Raw genomic sequence first — 14,776 nt, 5'->3', positions numbered from 1 at the left:
GTGATCTACTAAAAATATAGGTCTGGTGAATGACTCCCCTTGAGGACTCCTCAAGGTTTACAGGTTAAAGCCCATAAACTTTCCAGCAGCTACTTTGTCCTGTATGATCTGGTCTGTTCACCTCCTGCTGCTCTGCCACCCATGCCTCTGTTCCAGCTTGATCCATGCTTCTGAAGCTTCCGGTAGGTATGTCCAATGCCTTCCTGATCTACCTTCACCTGGTTCATCGCCCACTATGAGGCCTTTTTGTTTGTTTTGAGATGGAGTCTTGCTCTGTCGCCCAGGCGAGAGTGCAGTGGTGCGATCTCAGCTCGCTGCAACCTCCGTCTCCTGGGTTCAAGCAATTCTTCTGCCTCAGCCTCCCAACTACCTGGGATTATAGGCACCCGACACCATACCCAGCTAATTTTTGCATTTTTAGTACAGATGGGGTTTCACCTCGTTGGCCAGGCTTGTCTTAACTGCTGACCTTAGGCGATCCGCCCTTGTCCACCTCCCAAAATGCTGGGATTACAGGCGTGAGCCACTGCGCCTGGCCTAAGAAGCCTTTGTTGACCAACTCTCTTACATCATCTGATGTCTCCTGGATACCTCCGTTCTCTCTGTATCTCTCTTGTTTTTGTCACACTATTTTGCAATTATTATCCTACCTGTCTGTCTACCCCACAAGACTGTGAACTTCTTGAAGCAGCACAACTGTCTTATATCATCTTTTATCCCAGCACCTGGGGCACTGTAAGAATAACAGCTAAGATGTACCAAACACTTACACAGAGCTAAGAGTTTCACATGCACTGACTTGTTAATCACCACAGCAACCCAATGAGATAGGACTCTTTATTTTATTACCACTGACGATAGAGGAAACTGAGGCACAGGAAACTCATCTGCTAGGTCCAACGATTTAAATTCAAATCAGATGCCTGATTTTAACTACTCTGGAATATCGCCTCAATAAATGTTTGGTGTTTCTCAGGAGAAATAGGTGAGAAAGAAATAAATGTTTGCTGAAAACTAAAAGCCAAAGATGGCCCCAAGTCTGTGATTTCAGACTATCCTCCTCTAATCTTATCTCTTGAGGGGAGAGGGCTGTCACACAACCGTTCCAGGACACCAGACACAGAGAGTAACCAAGATGAACTCGCCAATCCAGCCATCCACCGCGGCTGGGAAAAGGCTCGCTCCTTCCTAAGGTAAAGAAGGGACTAAGAGCGTGAGCACAGGGACACGCTGCACCCAAGGGAAAAGCACTTGGGGGGGGAAGGATCTGGTCAGTGCCAGGAGGCGTCTGAGAGGTGGGGGGGGGGGTCCAGCGTGGGTTCCGGAAGCAGGAAAGGCGAGCAGGTGTGTGATCTAAATTAGGATGAGGGGCGGGGAGGGCTCTCGAAGCAGAAGGGCGCAGCTCGGCCTCCGCCCTCAGCAGTGGACCCTCATCTCGGGTGCTTGTTGGTTCACAGGCCTGGAGTGGGCTGAGACCCGCCCAGAAACCGGGAGAACTGAGGCGGGCTTTCCACCCTGAGGTCCTAACTGCGCCCCACTTCAAGTCTGGCCTCTTCACAGAAGTGGCTGCACGCCTCGGGGTAAAGCGGGGAGCGGAGGGTGCGGGGAAAGAGCGGGGAGCTCCGAGGGAAGGGCGGGGGAGCCTGGGCCGGAAGGCGTCCCAGGCTCGGCTGGGAGCCGGCGCTCTCTTTCGACGCCAACCGCTGCCCCCGCCCCCGAGCCGGCCGGGACGACACAACGTCTCCGCCCCCAGCGCACCGCGCACCTCACCTTGAACGCCGCCCCACCCACCCCCATCCTATTGGGCCTCGCAGACCTAGGCCTCCCGGCGATTGGCCGGGGAGGTCCGCGAAGGCCCCGCCCATCTCTCCGCCCCCGTCCCCGTCCGCCGGTACTTTGGACGGCAGCGTGGCGCCCCTCCTCCCTTCCCGGTCCCCGCCCCCTGGAGCAAATGCTGCCGAGCTGCGGCCGCGGGGCAGATGCACGCGCTCGGGCCCTTCTAGCAGGCGCGAGCAGTCGCTGGGCGCGCGAAAGCGAAAGAAGGAAGAGGAAGGGAGGGCGAGGGCGGGGTGTTGGGGAGGGGCGGGAGGAGGAAGAGGAGGAGGTTGGAGCGCGCTCGCGCTTGGCCTCGCGCCCGCGCGGAGGGAGGGGGAGAGGGGCGCGCGCGCGCGCACGCTCGCGTTCTCGCTCGCTCCATCCATCCATCCTCCGGTCGCGGCACGCGCGCGCGCTCCGGGCTCGCGCCGCACCCCCCGCCCGGGAGAGGCGGGCTGGAGTGGGGGGCGGGGGGAGGGGCGCGCGGACGGCGCGCGGACTGCGCGCGGGCGGGGTGAGGTGAGGAGGAGGAGGCGGCGACGGGACAAGAAGGGAGGGGAAGGGGCCATGGCCGCCCGGTGAGGCGGCGAGGCGGGGGGGCGGCCCGACCCCCCGGCCCCGGGCCCTGGGCCCCGGGGAGAGGCGAGGACGGACCGACGGACATGGGGCTCCGGAGCAGCCGCCGCCGCCGCCGCCGCCGGAGGACGCGGCCCTGAGAGGCCGCCGGGCCCCGGCGCGGCCCCCCGGGCGGGGTGAGTACGGGACGGAGACAGGGACGGGGGAGGGGCCTGCGGGGGGCGGGGGGCGGGGCCCAAGGCGGGGCTTGGGCCCCCTCCCCCCAGGTCTGGGTCAGCGCCCCTTCCCCTCCCCCCGGGCCGACGCGGAAACGCCCGGCTTCCCCCAGCTTCCCGGCCGGGCCGGGGCCCCTAGCTCTCCCCCATCTGGGTCCCCCTTGGGCGGGGCAGGGCCGGCTGGGGAGGGGGCGCGGGGCCTTTGTTAGGGAGCCAGGCCCCAGCCCCCGGGACAATAGAGACACCTTCCCGGACTTCTCTCCCCGGCCGGCCGGGGCTGCTGGCGGGCGGGGAAGGAGAGGGGCCGGGACGCGTCCCACTCTGCCCACTCTCTGGGGGTCGGTCTGTCCCGGCCCGGCGCCGGCCCCGGCGGCTCGGCTCTCCTCCCCCCAGTCGGTATGATGCAGCAGCAGTGCCGCAGGGACGGGAGAAGAGCCGAGGCCCGGCCTCCTACCCTTCCCAGTGCCCCCGGCTCATTCGTCAGTCCCCACCCCACTCTAGGCCGGCAGCTCCTGAAACTCGTACCCACCGTTCCGAGGGGCCCTGGGCTGTGGGCACTGTGTCTGAATCCTTGGGTGGGGGTTCTTGGACTTTGGGGCTCTTGGAGAGACTTCCGGGCTGGTCCTGAGGGAGGGCGGGTGGTTATCTAAAGGAAGAACAGGTAAGGGGAGTGCCCGCTCCTGGCATGCCATCCCACCGGGCTCTCCCCACCCCGCTCCTGCTCGTGGTGGCTAGAAATGTCCCTTAGCTATAGGCTCTTGTGGGCTCTGCTCCCCTCGTGGAGTGGCAGGCTGATTTCAAGGGAAGGCAAAGTGGGGTGAAGGTTGAAGGGTCCTAGGGCCATTTCTACTTATGGTAGCAGTACCCCCCCAAGTGGACATCCTGGCTGAAAGCAAAGGTGACTGAGGAGAGTCTTTAGGGAAGGGGGGGTGTATTTAGGAGTCTGTGCAGTTCTTTGCCACACCCTGTGGGTTTGCTTTGAGGCCTTGGAGTTCCTTCTCCTCCTCCTGCTGCATTGCACCATGGGTATCAAAGAGGGGTTTGAGTTTTGGGGACCTAGGGTGAGCTGCTGCCTCCTATAGACCCAGACTCTGATTGGCAGAGGAGTCCAGGGCCTGAGCTCAGGCCTGGGAAGGACTAGGCCCCCTTTAGGTTTCAGGCCCTGAAGGACCTTCCAGACTGAGTGAGCCTGGGCCTTGGGAGGGAGAGACTCTGATGCCAGGACTAAGCTCTGGGCAGCGAATGGGGAGGGAAGGTGGCCGCTTTCAGGGGTGCCGTGGACTCACAACAACACCCCCATCCCCATGTGTGCAGCCGTGTTGTCGCCCGCTGTGCTATGAGCAGTCAGAGCGCCGTCTCCACAAGAGTTTACAAATGAAAATGGAGGAAATGTCTTTGTCTGGCCTGGATAACAGCAAACTAGAGGTGAGGGCTCCCCCACGTGTGCCTCCAGTTCTTTCTCTTGATGTCTCTGCATCGCTATATCTGGCATCCACACCAAAGAGGAATTTGGGTAGTCAGCCTTGTTCCTTAAAGGGAATAGCCAGTTGAAAAGGCCAAGGATCCAGGAAGAAGAAAGAACACAAAGTCAAGTTGGGGAAAATGACAAAGAAAGCATGATTTTTGGCCGGGGCCAGTTGGCAGCAGATTTGGTTGGTGGAGAGTCCAGGGAGCTGTGACTCTTGTGACCGTCGATGTTCTCCCCTGGGGCCCAGGCCATCGCTCAGGAGATATACGCGGACCTGGTCGAGGATTCTTGTTTGGGATTCTGCTTTGAGGTACACCGGGCTGTCAAGTGTGGCTACTTCTTCCTGGACGACACGGACCCTGATAGCATGAAGGATTTTGGTGAGCTTCAGGGTGAAGCAGCAGCAGTCTGGCGCTGCACTGGGACTGCCCCGAGTTTCCTTCTCTGGAAACTGTGCTAGATGTAGCGCCTGGAGCTCCTGTGAGCCGGGGGAGGGATTGAAGAGGCCATAGGACCCCAGCTGGGAACACGAGGAGAGGGTCCCCTGCCCTACCTGATCGCCAGCCTCTCCTGTCCCCAGAGATCGTGGACCAGCCGGGGTTGGACATCTTTGGACAGGTTTTCAACCAGTGGAAGAGCAAGGAGTGTGTTTGCCCTAATTGCAGTCGCAGCATTGCCGCCTCCCGCTTTGCTCCCCATCTGGAGAAGTGCCTGGGAATGGGTCGGAACAGCAGCCGAATCGCCAACCGCCGGTGAGGGAACCAGAGCTGCCCATCCTCTGCAGCCTGTGCCATGGCGTGGTCCCCCAGGGGCATTGGGAGGGTACAGAGGGTGGGTCATACTTGGCCCCAGATGCCTCTGAAGTTAGGGGCAGAGGGGGGTGACTGCCTTCACCCTTTCTTTTCCCTCCTGTTGGCAGCATTGCCAATAGCAACAATATGAACAAGTCTGAGAGTGACCAAGAGGATAATGATGACATCAATGACAACGACTGGTCTTATGGCTCGGAGAAGAAAGGTGCTTGGGAGCCTGGGGAAACTTGGGGGGCATTGGGATGAGGTGGGAAGCAGGAATTGGATATATAGTGGTCACGAGTTGTTGCCTTGAATGATGAAGGGAGAGTATAGCTGTGTGGTCTTGAGATGCCCTTGGATTGAGAATTTAACAGAAACCCTGCTCTTTATCCTTTTGTTCCCCAGCCAAGAAGAGGAAATCAGACAAGGTGAGAGCTGGGGCAGGCACTGAGGAAATATGGGCAAAGGACAGATACCCTCCCCTTTGGGCAGGGAGTCCTCGAGTGTCCTGACTCAAGGCTGAGGTCATTGGGGGGTTGAGGGTGTCTGTGGTGGGCGGGGAATGGGAGATGGGGGAGAGAATATGGGTAGACAGGCCTACTGGGGAGGAAGAGTAGGAATTTGAGGATGCTGCTTTGTCAAATCTTTTTTCCTTTCCTGGGTTCTCGGCTCCCCCTTATCGTTACCCTTTCCCCAAAGCTATGGTATCTCCCATTCCAGAACCCCAATTCCCCTCGAAGATCCAAGTCTTTAAAACACAAAAATGGTAAGTGGGGCTGGAGCAATGGGAATGCTTCTAGCTTTATCTTCTGGGACTCATTGCCAGGGGGTGGAGGTGGGGCCTGGGGGTTGGGGTATTGAGGGAGGGCCTGTGATCCTTCTGTCACCCCCACTTCCTCTCTGGTTATTTTCAGGGTTCTCTGTCTGTACCTCTGCATCAAACACCCTTCCCCTTCTTTTTTCTTCTTCAGGGGAACTTAGCAATTCGGATCCTTTTAAGGTACATATGGGTCACCCCTCACACACTCTCTCTCATTGTCCTGGTTTCTAGGTGGTGGGGATTTGGACAAGTAGTGATCAGAATGCTCACAGCCAGAGGCTGATGAGTTTTTGGGTCTTGTATATTTATGTTTTTTTCTGAGTCCCACCCCCTTATCCCTTGGTAGGTGGGATGAGAAATCACTTGGAAAATGGTAGAGTTGTCCTAAAGCCTCTCACTTAGAAAGGGATCAGAGGGACTGATTCTCACTCTCACCCCTGTGCCTCTCTTTTCTCTGCCTGGTCTCTAACCTGTACCTCTGGTTCTCCGGCAGTATAACAATTCAACTGGGATCAGCTATGAGACCCTGGGGCCAGAGGAGCTTCGAAGCCTGCTGACTACGGTGAGGGGGGACCTGCGAAGGGAGGAGGCCCTTGGGAGTGGGCTGGAGCCATAGGCGGTGGTCAAGGCCCTGGAGGAAGCTGGTGACATAGCAGTCCAGGGCCATGTCATTCTCTCTCTGGAATTAGGTTTCCTGGCCCATAGTGACCTGGGACTGTCTGCTCTGGACACTTTGGGGCCATCTCTGTTTATGCTATCTAGCATTCATAGAGAAGAGAACATCTAGCGTCTAGAGTAGGTTCCCTCCATCCCTCCTTTCAGCTTATATTCCTCTTCCAGCAATGTGGGGTGATTTCTGAACACACCAAGAAGATGTGCACAAGGTGAGCACAGAACCTAGAAAGGGGGCCGGGGGCCTCCTGCGCACTCACCATGGGCATGGGTCGGGAGTACCGCTGGACTTGAGCAATGGGGCTCCTGCCCTTCCCTTCCCTCTTCTTAGGGTCAGGCTTTCGCCCACAATCTGGGGACGAATCTGTGTTCATCCCTTCCCTGTCTGTGCCCCTGGCTCCCACCTTGCCTAGGGGAGGGGCTTTACCAGAGTTCTTCATACCCCTCCTTACCTTGCCTCCCCACCAGGTCCCTGCGCTGTCCACAGCACACAGATGAGCAGAGGCGAACCGTGCGGATTTATTTCCTCGGGCCCTCGGCGTAAGTGGCCCTACAGGCAGGGTGGTGGGTTGTGACCAGTTAGGGTGATGATAGCTATCTCTAAAGGCTTTCTTTGGCTCATCCCCTTCCCAGCGTCCTTCCGGAGGTGGAGAGCTCCCTGGATAATGACAGCTTTGACATGACTGACAGCCAGGCCCTGATCAGCCGGCTTCAGTGGGACGGCTCCTCTGACCTCTCACCCTCTGATTCAGGCTCCTCCAAGACGAGTGAAAATCAGGGATGGGGTCTAGGTACGTGACCCAGTTGGGCCCCAGGGGCTCTCTGGCCAAAGCCATGGGGGTGCCTCCTCTCCTGCCACAACCCTACCCTCATTCCTTGTGTCTCTTTCTCTACAGGTACCAACAGCTCCGAGTCACGGAAAACCAAGAAAAAGAAATCCCATCTGAGCCTGGTAGGGACTGCCTCCAGCCTGGGCTCCAACAAAAAGAAGAAGCCAAAGCCACCGGCACCCCCAACGCCCAGCATCTATGATGACATCAACTGACTTGGGTGCAAGGGATAGCCTTTGGCTGAGCAGAGCCCTCTCTCCTGACCCCCACCCAGGTGGCATAGCCTGGCAAATGGACGGCTGCTGGGGGTTGGAGCTTGGGAAGCTTGGTGGGCCAGGCAGGCAGAGGATCCAATTATGCGCCCCTGGGGGGTGTCAAGGTCCTCTGCAATGGAGCACAACTCCTCGGCGTGCAGGACTCAGACCTGGACATATTATGCCTTGGACATAAGTTTGGTGGGGAGGCAGTTTTCCTATTTATTCTGTGAGTTACTGGATGTCCAGCTAGGCCAGGGGCCTCACCTGGGCACTGTGCCAGGGCACTGCCTGCCCCCCACCCCAGGAACTGGACTAAGCCCTGCTGAGGGGCAGTGTGGTGACCCGGGAGGCTGTGGGTTGGAAGCTGAGCCTGGAGGGGGCCTGCTCCGGCCGCCCTCAGCAATGTGAATGGGTCCGGTGCTTGGAGCTGAGGGGTACGGCTGGGCATGTGCTGTCTGTGTGCAAAATCCTATCAAATGCCCCCAGTCCCAGGGGTAGGCAGGCACAGAGTGCTGTCTGCTGAGGTGGGTGTCCAGAACTGCCGCCACCTTCCCTGCTCCTCAGAGGGGCAGCCCTTTCCCCTCAGTCCCCATGGGCCTCCTTGGCAGCAGGAGCTGTCCTTTTATTGTTGGGTGCCAGGAAAGGGCCTCCAGCCTCTACAGCTTCAAGGAATGGGAAAAGGAGGGTAGGAAGAGGGAGATATGTCAGAATTCCTCCCCCTGCCTCTCCTCCCTGACCCAGGGCTGGTGAGGAGTGGGGCCCCAAGGTGAGAGGGAACGGTGCTGCTTTATTTGAAATGTTTTCTTACCTCATTCCCTGCCCCAGGAAGGGACCCAGCCTCACCCTCCTGGGGTGGCCCCATGTTCCTCCTGCCCACCCTGCCCCATTGCCCTACTGGGGCAGCCCAGGTTCCCAACTGCTGCTTCCACCCCCCTTCACCTTGACCGGCTTCAGTTCCTCTCAGCGCTCCTGCCTCCAAAGCCTGCCCTTTTTCCCTTCCTTAGCGCTTTTAAGTTATTTATTCTGTACTTGTGGTTTGGGGCTCTGAGGAAAATCCTAATCTCGTGCCTCTCCCCCTTTGCTAGGAGTCAGGTGGGAAGAGAGGGTGGCCTCTGTGCTCTGGGTTGTCAGTGGAGGGGAAGGGGTGTTATTGCCTCTGTGGGACTGTCATGCCAGTGTGCCCACCTGCCTGGTCTACATCCAGAAGAGATGTACTGTCCCCCCTCCATGCGGGCACCACCACTCCCAGGAGCCGAGCTGGAGGACTGCGACCTGGGCTGAGAGCAGAGCTGACTGACAGGAGTGGAGGTGACCTTGAGCCACCTTCTCTGGCACTTGCTGGGCATGTTCCCTGCCCTCTTCCCAAGAGGGGCCATCCCACATTTGGGTAGCTGGTACCCAGGACTGGTTGGACTGATTGGGTTAGGGACCGTAGAGGGTTAAGGGAACAACAGAGATGGGGCTGCAGTGCCCTGTCTGGAACCCCGCTCTCCCCCTGGGGTGGTTCTGATTGTGGCTGATGCCTGGTTGCAAATTGGTTTTTAACCCACAAATTGTGATTATTTTTTAAAAAGCCAAACAGAATTTGGCGGGAGTTAGAATAAATCCCGGGGCCAGGGCTCCTCTGTTTTTGGCCCACTGTAGCCTTCTCCCTCTCCCTCTGAGGGGAGGCTGGAGGGAGAAGAGGATCTCAGCAGGCCTCTAGCCACTTCCAGATGCAGTCTAGGGAGTGGGCTGAAGGTGAAGGGAGGAAGGCTGTGGGCCACTCTCCCTTCTGAGAGGCAGCTGCAGCTCAGGCCCTAATATACTCTATGCTCTGTGGCCTCTCCCTTTTTCCCCCTTCTGGTTGGAGGAGGGAGGAGTGGGAAGTAGTTTGGGAACTGGTTTGTCCATATAAACTTCCCCATTGTTCCTTGGCCCGCCCTCAGGGCAGAGCCCCCTGCCCAGGCTGGGTAAGAGATGGGCTTGGTCCAGCAGGGACCCTGAGGGAACAAACCCTTTTCCTTCTGGGGAGAGAGTGCCCCCCTACCATGTAGTTAAACAGGGGCTAGGAGCTCCCCACTCCCCTCCCTCTTAACAGCAGGCTGTGTGGGTTTCAATTCCCATTCTTCCCACCCCGGCTAGGTGTCTGTATCCTATTGTGTCTGAGTGTGTGTTGGGGGGGTTCTGTACTAATTTCCATGGCCGGTGGCTTTTCCTTCCATGCATCACTCCCCCCCGCATGCCCAGGGGCCACCCGCCTGGCATTACCGCATGCTGGGGTCATTGGGGGAGGGGGGTGGGGCTCACGCTGTCCTGTGGTCTTGAGATTTTTATTTTTGCATATGTAATCCATTCTGTACAGGTAGCTAACTTTGTAAACGCTGTGTATTCCCTCTGCCCCCATGGCTGCTGGTGTAAATAAACTGCATCTCCCGTTGGTAGCCTGGCCTACCTACCGTCATTACCATGTTGCTGGGGGGCAGTGCAAAGCCATTCTCCTACTGAAAGAGGCTCCACCATCACAAAATGGAACTTTATTCAGTCAGACACTGACCCTCCATCCAACAGCCCCAGAAGTAAGAGTCTAAGGGCCAGTGATCCATACTCAGAGCTAATCCTTGGAGTCAGGCAGGGTAGGACGCTGGCCAAGGGCCAGTGCTGTCTCCTGCTTGCAGCCCGAGGCCTATGGGAGCAGCAGCTGTGGCCTGGCTGCTCCCAATGCTGGGGGCTTGGCTTGGTGCCCCATCCCCTTCCTGACTGAGCTCTATGAAGGACTCTAAAAAGAAAACAAAATGCAGGCAAAGTGCTTTGAAAGAAGGGAGGACACCCTATTCCTGCTAAGGGATAGAGGGAGAAAGTGAAAGCAGCCAGGTGCCCATAGAGAAGGCGTGCAGGATCTACAATCCCGCCTGTGTGACTTCAGTCTCGAAAGACTGATACTTGGCTGAGAAATGGAAGGATACTCCAGGCTCCCTACAGTGGTATGCCGGGGCCATGCTGAGCTGCCCTGGCAGGCAGCCCGGGTGCTGGGGGGCAGACATGCAGGACATTGGGAAGAGCTAGGACCACAGGTGGGAGGGAATCCTCAGAGCCCAGGCTCCCCACTGAACTTGGCCATCAGCCCTGAACTTCTTCAGGAGGACCCTAAAAGTGAGAAGATGACATCCTCATTTCTACCTGAGTTGTGCTTGCACAGAGGGGATGTCTGTACTCCCATGGACAAGAGGAGGAGGCCCTGTACCTGCCTCCTGTGTCCTCTGGAGGGGATTTCCATCGCATCCTTTCCACCCCTCCCTCCCAGGCCCTTGGGCCCAGCTCTGGCCAGAAAAGGGGGAGGCCATAAAGGAGGAAGACCATGCCTTTCATTTTCTCCCTACGTCCTTATCGTCCATACATCCCAAATACTAGGAAGCTGAAGAAGACCGTGACTCCCACCAGGGAGACAGTGGCAGGTGCTGTGAAGAACTGGCGGTAATTGATTCGGAAGTACCAGACCACACCCAACAGCACCACAAACACAGGCACCATGAGGCTGCCCACATTGACACCGAGGCTGGGTGGCTCAGTGGCCGAGGAGGCCAAGGAAGCTGAGGGGCCTGCAACAGCTGACCCTGGGGGTGAACGGTGGCAGTGAATCACACAGTTGTCGGTAATGTTCAAAGAACGCAGTGTACGGGCTGGGTCCTGTAGCAGGCGGCCCTGGTAGATCAGTTTCATCTGGCTTTCTTGTCCAGGGAAGTATTTGCTGTAAGGATGAAAGACATGGAAGGAAAGACAGAGGGTGAGGAATGAGAAAGCAAACAGGCCTGAAATAACAAAGCAAGGGAGTGGGGAAAAATTGGAGGGTGGATTTTTCCCCCCTCATCTTTATCCTTAACTAATGAAGGGTGTATTTCTTTTTTTGAGACAGAGTTTCACTCTTGTCACCCAGGTTAAAGTGCAAAGGCTCACACAACGCTTCCCGGATTCAAGCAATTCTCCTGCCTCAGCCTTCCAAGTAGCTGGGATTACAGACATACGCCACCGAGCCTGGCTCATTTTGTATTTTTAGTAGAGATGGGGTTTCTCCATGTTGATGAGGCTGGTCTCAAACTCCCAACCTCAGGTGATCCACCCGCCTCGGCCTCCCAAAAGGCTGGGATTACAGGCATGAGCCCCCGCACCTGGCCTGAAGAGTGTATTTCTAAGAAAGTATCTACCTGCCCTTAGGAGGGCTTGATCTTATACTTTCCTGCTGCTCCAATGTCTGCACCAGCCTCCTTAGAGGCAACCAAGGGCTGGGGGATGGGCACAAGCAGCCTCCCACTTCCCAGGCCACTCACCTCTTCAGGGCACCCACAGTATCCTCTGGCTTAGCCACAGCCAGCTCCTCGGTATCATTGAGGAATTTGAGCCGCACAGTGATGAGGCCGGGGCTGGGAGGGAGGCAGGTCCTATCCTCAGACCTCAGGGGGGCCTCTGGACTGCTGCTGTCTGCACCTGCTTGTCTTTTGGGCAGGCCTTGGATGTCAAGGAGATGCTCAAGGCTGGGCTCAATACCACCCCCAGCTCCAGCTTCCCCTGTGGAGTCTCCCCCACCTTCGCCAGCCTCTTCAGCCTTCTCGTCATTACCCTCTGATGGATGGGGGAGTTCAGTTGGCTCAGGGTTGCCTTGGCCTGCCACCAGGTGGTCCACATGCCCCAGGTGGAGGACAGACGTGTCGCCTGCTGACACAATAGCGCCCAGTAGCTGGTTGCTACCGCTGTCTGCTACGTAGGTAGAGAGCCAAGCTAGGACCAAGGCTAGAATCAGCACCACCACACCTGCCACCACCATCACCTCATTACCCACGCCCTCAATGAGGGTGACATCAGAGAGCTCCATGGCCTGGCTGCTGACAGGGTCCACGCTGCAGGAACAAAGGGGGATAGCATCAGCAGAGCCTGAGGGTTGCAACCAGGTCTCTAGTTTGTTTAGGTTCTAACTGACCCAGCCCTGAAAAAAAAAATGGAGTTCAGTGTTCTGTAGAATCGGGTACAAACCTTCCCAATTCTGGCGCCTCAACCTAGAGCTGAAGACCTACCCTTTGCCTCTATTGTGAAACTCTTGCTTTCAGGTTCTGTGATCTTCCTCTCTCACACTTTTTTTTTTTTTTTGATGAGAAAAACCTTTGCTTCTTTGAGGCTTAAGTTTCTCTAGGATTTCTAGCACTTGGTCAAGCAAATATGCCTCCTAAGCAGCCTCCAAAGTGGCTTCAGAGAGATCCAAAAGCCTGGAATATTTTCAGATTGAGAATGAGCCACCCCTACTAGATTGTCTCATTTGAGCCTATTTCATTCCTGGTCACAGATCCAGGCTGCCCAGATGTCAAGAGCCAAAGAAAACTGACCTATCATCAAAAGCAGAGTCAGACAACCTCAATGGGATAACTCTGTAGGGGCTGTGAACAGACACTATGCAGCAGACATGATGTGCCGCCTCTGAAGCTTCTGGCAACCCCTGGAGAGCAACGTGGGACAGACACCAAAACACCACCCTCCTGGGTCACCATGGGCCCACTCCTGCAATAACCACTCCCCAAGTGGAAGTGATTTGAAAAAGATTCCCCAACGGCTCTCGCAATCCACATCTCAGTCTCTCTTCTTTCACCGTGAAGCCTCTGCTGCTGCAGTTTCTTAGCAAGACAGGAAGCATCCCTGCTTGCTGCTTGGAGTACCTACTATTTCCCTTGGAGAATCTGCTGCTTTCACAGCTGTCCCTGGGCAAATCCATTATCAGACTATTCTCACAGCACCTATAAAACTTCATTAAACTTATCTACCTGTCCTTTCTCTTAGACTCCTGGTAGACAAGGATCGTATGTATTTCTCTTGGTACTGAAGTGTCCAATATAATGCCCCAGTAGTTACTGAGTATCTGTGGAACACATCAACATCCTTATTTAATATACCGGCCCTGGAGTTAGAAAAACAACTAATTATAACCCCAGTCTTGCGTTCTACTAGCTATGTCAACTCGGACAACTTTCTCAGAGCCTCAGCTTTCTCATCAGTAAAATGGGGTTAAAAATAGTACCTACCTCATGAGGTTGTTTTGAAGATGACGTGAAATCAACGAAGCAAAATACTTAGCACAGTGCCTGGCACATTGCAAATTGCAATTGCTCAATAAATGGTAGCAATTATTTATCACACCCACAACTAACCCCTGATGGTAAGAAGGTTAATTGTCATTAACCATGATTTACAGAAGAGGAAACTGCGGCGAAGAACGATGAAAACGACTGGCACAGACACAGGAAACTCTCGTGGGGAGGGGCCCGGCAGGACCCCAGGTGTCCGGCCTCAGAGGACTTTACTCTGTCCTCAGCCTATGATCTACCCTGACCGTACTCAGACCGCGCGGTGAGGAGGGGTCCCGCACCCTGCTTTTTCTGAGGCGAAAGTTCCGCGTTTGGATGGTCCTATTCCAGCGGCGTTGGACTGGGGTCCATAAGCCCACCCGAACTGAAGGGCTGCCTGGTCCCAGCCGCCGTGCCAAGCCCAGCTCTCCCTGCCGGTGAGGGGTAGCGTCGGATAAGGGGGTCACAAACCGTCCACACCCCTCAAACTTCGGGGCGGGGCTGGGAACTGGGGGCGGGGCTTGAGGACGCGGGGAGTCATGGGAAATTAAAGGTGGATTGGACCAGCACTGTGCCTAGATGGGGAAGCTCTCACCTGAAAAGCCCAGACTAAATGTTTTGACCTCGCCAGGACGGCCCCTGGACTCGTCTTTCCGTAGGGTTCGGGGAAAGGGCTGGCAACCCGCGATTCTGTTCAGGGTCCGGTCGCTTCCGGCTTTTCCCGGAAGCTGTTAGAACCAGGGACAGGAAGTCCCGCCTCCGCGCCTTGCACTGATGACGCAAAGATACGGAAGGCGGGCTGACGTAAAAGGTATTCTTTAAATAAAAGGGACAGGTTTCTCAGCGGAAGCAGGGGTGGAGTCATTGTTGGCGGGATTGCGGCCCTCCTGGAGCTGGGCCACGCCTTGTGGGCGGGGCCTTAGGCAGTCTAGATTGAGGGGGGGCCAGCGGGGAGGTGCTTGGGAAGGGGCGTGGCTTTGCGTCTGCGGAAAGCTTCCTCCGCTGGCGCTGCTGGGTAGAGGCGGTACGGCGTTTCCCTTTCAGCTTTGTTCTTCCGGCTTTGCTGTCTGCCTCCGGGGCTGGTTGAATTCGTTACTGCTTTGCAACGCGCACCGAACTCCAGGTTAGCGGGATTAGTAAGAACTCAGCTCTGGGCCAGTCGGGAAGGCAGATGAGGAGACGAGTTAGTCGGCATCCAGTGCTTGAAGAGTGCGGCCCCAGCTAGTGTGGGACCTGGAGAAAGAAG

General features: G+C 56.7%; 2 protein-coding genes across 12 annotated transcripts; one reads left to right on the top strand and one right to left on the bottom strand.

The window, feature by feature from the left end:
* The first annotated feature begins 2,180 nt into the window (after positions 1–2,180).
* ATXN7L3 (ataxin 7 like 3) lies at positions 2,181–9,870 on the top strand. 7 transcript variants are annotated; one of them, XM_035303078.3, is made up of 13 exons: positions 2,181–2,567; positions 3,921–4,031; positions 4,322–4,454; positions 4,655–4,826; positions 4,994–5,091; positions 5,274–5,296; positions 5,589–5,634; positions 5,840–5,868; positions 6,182–6,250; positions 6,529–6,572; positions 6,829–6,900; positions 6,994–7,151; positions 7,257–9,870. In XM_035303078.3, the coding sequence occupies exons 2-13, from the start codon at positions 3,981–3,983 to the stop codon at positions 7,403–7,405; spliced, it is 1,044 nt and encodes a 347-aa protein (XP_035158969.1). In that variant the 5' UTR covers positions 2,181–2,567; positions 3,921–3,980; the 3' UTR covers positions 7,406–9,870. The 7 variants fall into 7 exon arrangements, with proteins under 7 accessions (XP_035158969.1, XP_035158967.1, XP_035158968.1 ...); XM_035303076.3 differs by having other exon boundaries at positions 5,783–5,868; XM_035303077.3 differs by having other exon boundaries at positions 5,568–5,634.
* Positions 9,871–9,948: 78 nt separating this feature from the next.
* TMUB2 (transmembrane and ubiquitin like domain containing 2) lies at positions 9,949–14,243 on the bottom strand. 5 transcript variants are annotated; one of them, XM_008996730.6, is made up of 4 exons: positions 14,126–14,243; positions 13,231–13,325; positions 11,752–12,318; positions 9,949–11,174 (listed from the first exon to the last, which is right to left on the bottom strand). In XM_008996730.6, exons 3-4 carry the CDS (start codon positions 12,291–12,293, stop codon positions 10,811–10,813), a joined length of 906 nt encoding a protein of 301 aa, XP_008994978.1. In that variant the 5' UTR covers positions 12,294–12,318; positions 13,231–13,325; positions 14,126–14,243; the 3' UTR covers positions 9,949–10,810. The 5 variants fall into 5 exon arrangements, with proteins under 5 accessions (XP_008994978.1, XP_078228761.1, XP_078228759.1 ...); XM_078372635.1 differs by lacking the exon at positions 13,231–13,325 and having other exon boundaries at positions 11,752–12,404; XM_078372633.1 differs by lacking the exon at positions 13,231–13,325.
* Positions 14,244–14,776: the final 533 nt, after the last annotated feature.

Source organism: Callithrix jacchus, chromosome 5, assembly GCF_049354715.1.
Source record: "Callithrix jacchus isolate 240 chromosome 5, calJac240_pri, whole genome shotgun sequence".
NCBI classification, from domain to species: Eukaryota; Metazoa; Chordata; class Mammalia; order Primates; family Cebidae; genus Callithrix; species Callithrix jacchus.
Note: the sequence above shows the minus strand (reverse complement) of the source record. Positions and strands in the feature narration are given on the sequence as shown.

Excerpts from the sequence above, each read along its gene's own strand:
- ATXN7L3 (XM_035303075.3), top strand. The coding sequence starts at position 3,981 with ATGAAAATGGAGGAAATGTCTTTGTCTGGCCTGGATAACAGCAAACTA. Across the intron at positions 5,092-5,273 it reads TTATGGCTCGGAGAAGAAAG|CCAAGAAGAGGAAATCAGAC; the intron begins GTGCTTGGGAGC and ends TTTGTTCCCCAG. Across the intron at positions 6,573-6,828 it reads ACCAAGAAGATGTGCACAAG|GTCCCTGCGCTGTCCACAGC; the intron begins GTGAGCACAGAA and ends CCTCCCCACCAG.
- TMUB2 (XM_035303083.3), bottom strand. Across the intron at positions 11,175-11,751 it reads ACTGTGGGTGCCCTGAAGAG|CAAATACTTCCCTGGACAAG; the intron begins GTGAGTGGCCTG and ends TCATCCTTACAG.